The 10,900-nt window shown below is 38.0% G+C and overlaps 1 protein-coding gene across 2 annotated transcripts; it reads right to left on the minus strand.

Moving 5' to 3' along the window:
* Positions 1-394: 394 nt before the first annotated feature.
* Positions 395-3,589, minus strand: LOC137277627 (immediate early response 3-interacting protein 1-like). 2 transcript variants are annotated; one of them, XR_010956623.1, is made up of 4 exons: positions 3,477-3,589; positions 2,683-2,778; positions 889-2,272; positions 395-446 (listed from the first exon to the last, which is right to left on the minus strand). XR_010956623.1 is itself a non-coding variant. In XM_067809447.1 (3 exons), the coding sequence occupies exons 1-3, from the start codon at positions 3,565-3,567 to the stop codon at positions 2,217-2,219; spliced, it is 243 nt and encodes an 80-aa protein (XP_067665548.1). In that variant the 5' UTR covers positions 3,568-3,589; the 3' UTR covers positions 395-2,216. The 2 variants fall into 2 exon arrangements, 1 of the variants encoding a protein (XP_067665548.1); XM_067809447.1 differs by having other exon boundaries at positions 395-2,272.
* Between the last annotated feature and the right edge of the window lie 7,311 nt (positions 3,590-10,900).

Below are 10,900 nucleotides of genomic sequence, written 5' to 3' on the forward strand. Positions count from 1 at the left end.
ATTGCATATTTAATGATATTTTACAGTTATCAGTGTTGCTGCAGGATATCTTTATACAATCAGTCCACTGCTGTTCTTCAAACACAACATATAACACGCATCATGTTATCAAATTCAAGAAATACATAAAGAAATTTAACAACTGTTGCTTAAATTGAAAGTTGCTGACTGAAATTTTGTTTTCAGCTCCATTAGTCCAAATATATCAGACATTTACAGGGACCTTCGGATCCTAAATCATAAAATCAGTGCTTTCGTTTGAAACCATTTGTCTGTGTGTTTGTTCCCAGACAACCTGCCACAAATCAAGACAAACTACATTTTATCCGTAAACAACACCTCTCCCACCCCAACCCCTCTCTCAAAAAAAAAGAAGACAGGACAGACTAATCTGTAATTTATACATTGTTTATTTCCACATGCCTATTACCAGGGAGTTCATAGGCCTGGGCTCCCTGGTGTTACAAATAGAGGGTAAACATGGTAAATAGTGAGTATGGTTTCTTACTGTTATTAGACATACATGTATTTCAGCATCCTCATGAAACAGAACTGAAGAAAATGGGTTCTCATTTTGTTTCCATGGGTGGAGTCAAACCCAGATCTATGGCATGATGAGCAAACACTTTACCTGATGGGCCACCTAACCACCCATAAAGTAAAGAGACTACATGCATATCAGTCCCTGAATGACGGAATCCACAGTGCATCCCAAGGGATGCATCTTGGCGCCAAATCCGTAATGGAAAACATCAGAAGTACACCTGTCATTCTGAAGCTGACTACTATTGAAATGGCTTGATGCTCCACCCTTGGAAACGAAATCACCCTGAAGCATAATAACAATTTTGCTGGAACATGTTGCAAGTTCAGGTATGTTCAGTTTACATTCTGCATTCAATATGGTACACATAAAGCACACAATACATGTTACAGTTGACAAGGAAGAATGCATATTACAACGACAAAATGTCATTGTACATTAACAAAATAACCAAATTCAATGAAATGAATATATCATAATACCTCATGACAAATCCGAAGAAATGTTTAAATATAACTGTCTTTACATGGTTTACTTCTAATAACCAGACATATCTGATGTAGTGACGTTTCCTGACTGAATGGAACAGCACCTGCTTTTCTTCAAAATTTGCAATGAATCAGTTAAATCTTACCAAACGTAACTCTTATCAAGGTTCTCATCTAATTCTGCAGCAGATCAACATTCTTTCTAGAGAATAACAAGAAAAAATACAAAGTGAGGAAACATGATGGAAACAGGCAGGAAATCAGATGTGAAATGTACATTCATACAGTCACCACAGTATTGAAAAACTCTTGTCGTCAAAACATTTACAGTTACACATCTTTGTATTTACAGCACATTAATCAATGTTCTGACATGCTTCACAATCCACCTATTACTTATATGTTCCTCCCATGTCAATATTACAAGCATCGAAGAATCACTGTATCTTCCCCGGTATTTCTTCCAATGCATCTTTAACCATTTCTTGTATTTTGTATATTCTGAACAATTAGTACATTTTTCTGTGAAACAGTTTCAGAATATGCTTGGATTTTCTTGGATGTTCTCAATTCAAGATCCAATTTGACATGAAATGGAACTTGCAATTACTTTGCAAGACATACATGTTTTCAAATCTCAGCAACGTAGATACTGACCCCTCTCACTTGACACAAAACACATCACTTCCAGAATTTTAGAATGATGTCAGTGGTTACCTTTTAGTGACAACAATACAACTTTGACATGTTGAGATAATAATGTTAATGAAAGTGGCATAAAAAATCAATATTGGTAAGCTGTATTACTAAGAAAAATCAAGATATCAATGTCTCGATTATTTCTCTCAAGTGTTGATCAGTTCTTCTTGCAAGTGTATTTGCATTCTAATACATTTCTATATTTCATTCTTGTAATGTTTCTTCAGCATTTATGGGTCTTCTGGAGTTTTTTTTTAAAGAAAACAAAAATCAAATTATCAGCATAATCAAGACAGTACTATCTTTCCATTGTAATAGGTTCACCCAAAATTTCAAAAAGGTTAAAGATGTTAGCCGTCACAATCATAAGAAATATGACATGATTTAATGATTTTCTCAAAGGCACACTGATGAATATTCTCATCCAGTACTTGCTGGATGGGTGCAAACCAATAGTCAAATGTCACCACAGTAATGTTCTTCTGTTATCCAAACACAAGCTTCAGTAATATTACAGCTATGTTGATTCCTATTAAAGGTACTGAAAAAAAAACAAAGAAAAATATTTCAGTACACTGAAATAGCAAAAACTGACATTCAATCTGTTCAAGACTTAGCTCTGCATAGGTGTGGGAGACTAAGACATGCTTACAGCAGTGTTTACAACTTTAGGCAATTTCAGAGGCTTAATGAAAAGTTAATTGGATTCCTGTAAAACAATATAGTTGGTTGGTGTTGAACTATATGGATGCCTTAGATAATTAGAAACACTACGTGAGTAATGATATATTACAACCAACCGAAAATATCTTGTAATTTTGCTATTTAGTACGCTCATAGTTAACTTCTGAAAGTGAGCATATGTTGTTGGCAATCAGTATTAACACAGAATCCCATTAGGCCCTGATCAGTTCATCTTTCATCAACTGGCATCATTCATCATGAACTTACTCCTCATAACAGTTCTAATTGATCTAATAAGGTTGAGCATTTGTGTCTTCATCCCAGGTTCCTCTCCAAATCCTCGCTGGTCAGCACCCCATCCAACTGGAACATAAAATGTTTGGAACACTTGTGATTAATTCATGAACACTCAAGATTCATACACATTGACCTTATGAAGTGAATGTATACAAAACTATCTACTTGCCTCTCCTCTCATAAACGATCTAAGAACATTTAAGATGACATTGGCTTTCCATGAAAGAAATACAATCGTAATCTTTCAGCGTGTCTTAAAAATGTGTGATGAGTTCTGGCAGATATACTCTACCTTTCCATCATCACCAGAAGCAAAACATCCTGGCAAAATCTAAATACCATGAAACCTGGACCCTCTTGACACACTTAGTGGTGGCTATGTGTACGCCTGATGAAAGCCAAAACAGCACAATTAATATAACTGAACAAAACTGGGTACAGCAACCCTCTTACGCACCCCTTCCACCTCAACAAAGTGGCCTTTAGGCATTTTTGTAAGGTTTCAAAATGCTACACCGTGTAGAATAACGTGTAAGTCTTTGGAAATTACGTAAAGTGACAGAATATAACTGGTATAAGCCTGTATGTGGAAACTAAACAGACGTCCATCGCGGCTCTCGGCTATCCAGTCGCCAGTTGCTGTTTACAGACTTTAGTGTTTGTCACTCTATAAACATACACATTCAGGCCATTGGCGTAACTTGTATAGCTTTTATGACACTTGCAAAGTATTTGACAACACAAGGATAACGTAGAATATATACCTTTGGCAAGAAATCGTTCCTCGTGTAAAACACACACTGCATTTAAACATAAAATCACAGCCTCAATCAAACTATACAATGTGAACGCCATGTTGGCAGCGGAAGTATTCGTCTGCAATGGAGAAATTATTTTGTATTTTGTTTACATTATTTTACAAAACATTTTGCACATACTTTAAAGGGATAGTTGATATATCACATAAAATACTTATTTATTATGACATATTGTAATCTGATTTGCTCAAATGAGCTTTCTCCACGTAAATCTAGCAAACACTGCATCGATTGTATTTATTATCACGAACGGCTCCCTAGTAAGGCCGTGTTTACGCGACGAGTTCTAGTGCCGAGTACATGTTTTGCCTATCGTTTTGCCATGCAACGATGGTACAACGAGGAAAATGTGTGAAATAGCAGGAGCATTAACACGCTTCAAATTATTTCCTAGTGAAATGATGTATGTGGTTACTAAGTACACCACGACTCATATTCCCTTTAAAACAATCAGCTGTTCTTCATGACACAGCCTCCATCTGCATTCCCATACCAAAACAAATATTAACCCAGCCAACCCACATGAGTTGTTACTGCTGCTAAAAGGTGTCCTGAAGTCAAACGGTGTCCTCTCACTCAGCCAGATTCTGTCAAAACTGGTCCCTCACTTAGCCAGAGTGGGATCTGGTTGACTGGGGTCATGTCAAAACATTAACTAGAGAACAGTCTCGTTTCCTGTTTACATGGTTCCGTCCTGTTGCGCAACTTAGTGCGATAATCAGTCCAGAATTTTAAAACTATGTCAGTTAACTGGATGCATAAATATTAAGCATTATGATCTGATAAGTCTATGCAAGTGAATATTGCGACACTAAGCTCGTTCTAATCCTAAGAAACACGTCGTACGGCGTGCTCTGTCGTAAAGCGAGCTCTGACAAAGGGAAACCTAGAAATCGAGGAAATCTCAAAACGAGGCTCTGCCGCTAGAAAAGTTTGGCGGTCTCTGACGGAACTGATATTACATCAGCCTCGTTGTGCGTCACAGGACTACGGTGAATAAGCGCTAACAAATACATAACAGGTTTAACCAGTGAGCCAGATGCATTGTGACTTAATTTAGGACCTCATCAAACAGGGGCAGTCTGCAATTCCATGTTGCCCGAACCTCGACATAAAGTATAGAAAGACGGTGTTGTTGAAGGACCACTAAACTCATTTTTTGGTACTCTTTTTATCACTGCACATGAAAGACTTTTGGTAAGTCATAAACGAAACACCATTTTTTAAAAAAAACCCGCGTGGTTAATTAATACCAAGCGCTCAAAAGTTGCTAAAAAGCCGTCTGCTTCTCTCTCGCCCGCAAACGAAACCGCAGACAGGTTACGTAACTCACCAGAGCCCTACAGTGACGTCATAGAAGGAACGGTTTCCGGTATAGAAAATGTGTAGGAAGCTCGTCGTTTTGCTGATTTCTCGACGTCACCAAAGACACGCCGAATTGTTGTGTTGCCGTCAGTTGTTCCATGGGGTCGGATGAAGGTGTCACTATGCACACATTTCCACCAGACTCCGTAGTTTGTGCTTAGATTGGTTGTAAGTGTGTGCGAAGTGAGCTTTAAACTGTTTGAGAGGCATTCTAGAAGTTGCTGAGATAAAGATGACAAGAATTTTTATGGATGATCAACTTCTTTATTGCAGGGTAGCGACGTTTCGGTATAGATTCTTATACCGTTTTCAAGCGTGTGGGGAATGGCAGGGGGAGTACAATATATATACAGCAGAGATGAGCATGTGATGACAATACAACAATAACAGGATTAACAATAACTATTTGAGGTAACAATACATTAGAGAAGTGTTGAGGTAAGCTGATTAAGGACTGAAGCCAGCGGGTGAGTTGACAGAAGCCAGAGTGAGATGAGTGGATTAATTGGTGGAAGCCAGGGTGAGTTGAGTGGATAAATTGAGACTGGGGGCCAGAGTGGGTTGATTAATTAGTGTTAATGATGCAGTTGAATGCCGGAGAGACAAAGACGCCTTGATCCCTGTTGATTGTTGGGTTGTGTCTGCGGATTTGTACTGCTTCAGCAAGTTTGCGTTGTTTGAAGTCATGTTTGTTGCTAGCAAGTGTTGTGACAGTGTCCCAGTTGATGTTGTGGTCAGGAAATTTGGTGATGTGTTCCGAAATGGCTGATTTTGTGTCACCTTTGTTTGTGGAGGTTTTGTGTTCTTTGATGCGTATGTTGAGTGGTCTGGATGTTTCCCCAATGTAGTTGCTGCCGCAGCTGCAGCTGATGTTGTAGATGACGCCTTTAGGGTGTTGTTGTTGTGTACTGTGTTTCCTACCGTTGGCCTTAATGATTGTTTTGAGGGGTGTTCCTGTTGTAAAGTAGGTGTCAATGCCTGCTTGTTGCCTGCTAAACCATCTCAAGCATGTCTTCACTCAACTAAACAACTACCCTCCCCAACTTGTTAACCGTGTCATTAACTCCACTGTCAACCCACCTCCCAAACCCACTACTACCAAGCCTGATCCCGCTCCCATACGCATCTCACTACCATACACCGGCAAAACATCACACCACATCAGTCGCCTACTCAAGCAACAAGCAGGCATTGACACCTACTTTACAACAGGAACACCCCTCAAAACAATCATTAAGGCCAACGGTAGGAAACACAGTACACAACAACAACACCCTAAAGGCGTCATCTACAACATCAGCTGCAGCTGCGGCAGCAACTACATTGGGGAAACATCCAGACCACTCAACATACGCATCAAAGAACACAAAACCTCCACAAACAAAGGTGACACAAAATCAGCCATTTCGGAACACATCACCAAATTTCCTGACCACAACATCAACTGGGACACTGTCACAACACTTGCTAGCAACAAACATGACTTCAAACAACGCAAACTTGCTGAAGCAGTACAAATCCGCAGACACAACCCAACAATCAACAGGGATCAAGGCGTCTTTGTCTCTCCGGCATTCAACTGCATCATTAACACTAATTAATCAACCCACTCTGGCCCCCAGTCTCAATTTATCCACTCAACTCACCCTGGCTTCCACCAATTAATCCACTCATCTCACTCTGGCTTCTGTCAACTCACCCGCTGGCTTCAGTCCTTAATCAGCTTACCTCAACACTTCTCTAATGTATTGTTACCTCAAATAGTTATTGTTAATCCTGTTATTGTTGTATTGTCATCACATGCTCATCTCTGCTGTATATATATTGTACTCCCCCTGCCATTCCCCACACGCTTGAAAACGGTATAAGAATCTATACCGAAACGTCGCTACCCTGCAATAAAGAAGTTGATCATCCATAAAAATTCTTGTCATGAAGTGAGCTTTGTGGAAGCCTGTGGTATATACTAAATCGGATGGTTCGTCCCCTACCACGCTTCCAGGATAGAAAATGGAGTTCAAGTTTCATCGAGTTTATAAAATCAAGACTGCTTACTACACATTGATGACCAAAAGGATTTTGCATGGATATAAGGCTTTCTTCCTCGGAAACGAGGTTGTGGTCGAAGTGACAATATTATCGTAAGTAATATTATATTGACCCCTTATATTGACCGATTCCAAGAATGAAATTGTTATGTTATAAGCAACGTCATGTAAAATCCTAATGTCCATCAAGAAAATACATATTTTACTACCAGTAGAAAGTAATTTTTATTTTGTAAGTCGGTGAAAACAAATTTAAATAGCATTCATCCTCAGACAGGGCGCCGCCATTTTTGAAAATCGTGAAGTCACGGGCTAAAGACCGTTAGAATTATTGAGATTATGATTTGTTCTCATCAAGTTAGAAAATCAAAACTACATTTTACTAGTAGTTAAATATGCATTTGAATCATGGCCAAAAGGATTTTGCATGACACAACTTTTAACATAAGGACGTCTTCCAAGGAAGCAAGGTTGGGGTCGAAGTGACATTTATACTGCAAGCAATGTTATATTGACCTCCACCTCACTTCCAAGAGTGAAATTGTTATGTTATAAGCAATGTCATGTAAAATGTCCATCAATAAAATACATATTTTACTACCAGTAGAAAGTAATTTTCCTTTTGTAAGTCAGTGAAAACAAACTTAAATAGCATTCATCCCAAGACCGGGCGCCATCATTTTTGAAAATCGTGAAGTCAAATCCATTTGAATTAATGAGATTATGTATGGTTTGTTCTCATCAAGTAAGAAAATCAAAACTACATAAATATGTATTTGAATCATTACCAAAAGGGGTTTGCATGACACAACCTGTAACATAACCTAAGCGAGGTCGGGGTCGAAGTGAAAATACTGCGTGATAAATTTCTCCACTCGCTAAATTTACTTCGTTTGTAACTTTCACTCACCAGTATGTAGATGCTTGTCAATAAACGTCTTTATACTTGGTCTCATAATCCTAATTACTTTATAATCATACTTGTATGCATTTTGAAACTTAATAAAAAGAAGCGATCTGCGAATGTATAACAGGAATGTAATATGTAGACATTTAATAGTTTTCCTATATGAATCATAATTCGCACGCAGGCCCTCGTGTATGTCGTCTGCATCATTAAACTTATGGACGAAAACAATGCTTCTGTTGAAGGCTACGACAACGTATTAAAAACAAAAATGCAAATATTAAAATTAAAGTTATAGGAGCAATGTCAGGCTATTACCTTCTTCGAGGAATGTATCCATCAATATCCACAAAAACAAGTGATATATAATTCATCTGCAGATTTCCCAAGTGATATGTCTTTTAACAGTCTAATATACGAAAACGTGAAGTATCGTTTCAGGTTTTTCACATTGCCGTATAGTTTCATTTTGGTTACCCAAGATAGCACACCTGGCAACTAACTGCACAATGTGTGTCAATCTTTTTAGTTATTTAGTCAGCGAATAATGAGCAATCAATCAATGTATTGGCGGTTAATCCTTTGATAGAAGGGCATTGTTTTACATAGACACAGACACGACAGGGTGTATTAAGTATAGATTAGTAAATGTACATACATAAACACTACCTTTTGACAAATCCCCATTTAAATCCCCATAAAACCAATTAATCAGCGTGCTATTGGTTAATCCTTTGATCGATCCAGACAAAAGAAATGCCAAATGGGGGCCTTTGTCGGGTAATCTAAGTGGCTTTACCACTAATTATACCTGTTATAAATTCATTAACTGAGCATCAAGTGAATGATGACAAATAACGTGTAGGTTTATACCACCTAACACGGATTACAACCTAGCGACACCAAGTGATTTTGACAGAATCGTCTATGAAAACAAGGGTTGTAACTCGAAAACTAGGCAAAGCAGGAGACAAAACTAAATGATAGTAGATTGTGAGAACATATAGCTTTCATTTTTCTCAACAGCTTTCGCGATTTCAGGTTTGTACAAACTTGTAAACGAAATAGTTCAACCCCTGAAATGTAGATGAATACTGCACAGACCCTCATTTCTATACCCACTATTACGTCACGGAGACGCGCCGCTCAGATTGGTTGAAATTTCGTTTGCGTCTGAGAATTTTGCACTGTTGACAAAAAGGTTGATTTAAGGTAGTTAAAGATCGACAAGAGCATTTTAATGACGGGGTTTCATTTACAACGATGTCAGCAAGTGATTTTGCGTTTGTACCCTATTAGAGTATATGTGACCTTTAAAGTTGTAATTACAATTCATTTATAAATATCATTTTCTTATGAAACAATGAATTGAAATTCAGTTTAACTAGAATTGTGTGAAGTGTCGATTTACACTTTCACACGAGAAAATTCGGATCGGCTGAAAAGTAGGTCAGTGTCTGAATAGGTTAACGAGACTTATGTTTTGGTATGAGTGTTTAGATAACACTTAGCAAGGGCACATGAGCCATAGTTTGTTTCAACATAATGCTCAGTTAGTGAGATTCGTGGAAAGTGAGATGCATGTATATGGTATTATTTGAATATTTTTGGAGGATTTGAGGAAATGTTCAATTGGTGACATTAGTGACATTTGTATCATTTCGAGCAATCGATTTTACGTGGTGATCAAGAACACAAAGACATTGTTCCGTATAATTGTTCGTCAGAAACTTCACCCTCCCTATTCACCAGACCTAGTCCCTAGCGACTTCCACCCCTTTCCTCGACTGAAAAAACACATCCGGGGCCAGAAATTTCAGGATGATGATGAGCTTATCGCTGCTGTGGAGGGTTTTTTAGGGGACCAAGATGTGGAGTTCTTCAGATCAGGAATCAGCAATTGGCAAACCAGATGGGAGAAGTGTGTGAAGTTGGAAAGGGACTATGTTGAAAAAAGGCAGAATGAATTCCAAAATCTTGCATTAGTATAGTCGAGAGGTAACGAGTTAGCAACACTTGATTGCTTCTGTGTTGAGAAGATATCATGTCTGACATATTTATTGGATGATTTGAGAAAAAAAAACCCAAGCATTTGCCATTTGACTGACGTGGAGCTCCATAAACATGTTACCCTGAAATGTAATTACCAAATTTCGGAACTCACTCGTGTTTATGACGAATCCCTGTATAAATGAACGAGACAGGAACTACATAATGGATAGTATTAACACGTTGTCAGGACATGGTCAAGTGGACCAACTCTTTCTATCTACTTTACTCGGCGAAGCAGGCACTGGTAACAGCACTGACCTAGGTGGGGTAGTCCGTATGTTCCACCTTTGGTTCAGTTATATATTCTAGTGCTATGAACTTTTATGTGAAACATGTAAAAATATTATTGCATGTTATTTTATTTAAAGACAACTGTCAGCTTTGTATATATGTAACCTATGTAAAATTATATTATATATTTTATTATATTAATACGACTTTATTTATATGTATAGCAATTACTGCACCAATGAATGCACAAACAAAAACGACATGTTGCAACGTGATCCTCGTTCAGTTATGTTCCGGTGAACACTTTAGCATTATGTCGTTGTGAAAACATTGACTGTCTATTGTCTAGAGCTAGTCGACCTAAACGCTATATCCCTCCAAAGCAACTAGTGTGTTTTTACACTCATCCAAAGGTCGAACTTACGGGACCTAACCAAACTTGGTATGTTTTGTCAAGAATAGGATAGGATAACATGTAGGATGAATGGGCGGTCAGAAAAGGGATCAATTAATTTGACCTGGAGTCGAAAAACACCAGTTACACTTGAGGACTCAAGAAAGTGTGAAGGTGATAATGATAGTAGTACATGTATGTATTTTGTACTGAAGGTGACTAATCCAATGTTATACTGTACGTGTAAATACAGAATTTGATTTTTCACATTATTTACCCAGGAAACAGCTATTAAGCATTAATTTCATGGTATATGCCAGTTCCAATGTATGAAACAGTTTGAAAAGTATTCAAGCAAGGAGACATCGAATTA

This window comes from Haliotis asinina, chromosome 3, assembly GCF_037392515.1.
Source record: "Haliotis asinina isolate JCU_RB_2024 chromosome 3, JCU_Hal_asi_v2, whole genome shotgun sequence".
NCBI lineage: Eukaryota > Metazoa > Mollusca > Gastropoda > Lepetellida > Haliotidae > Haliotis > Haliotis asinina.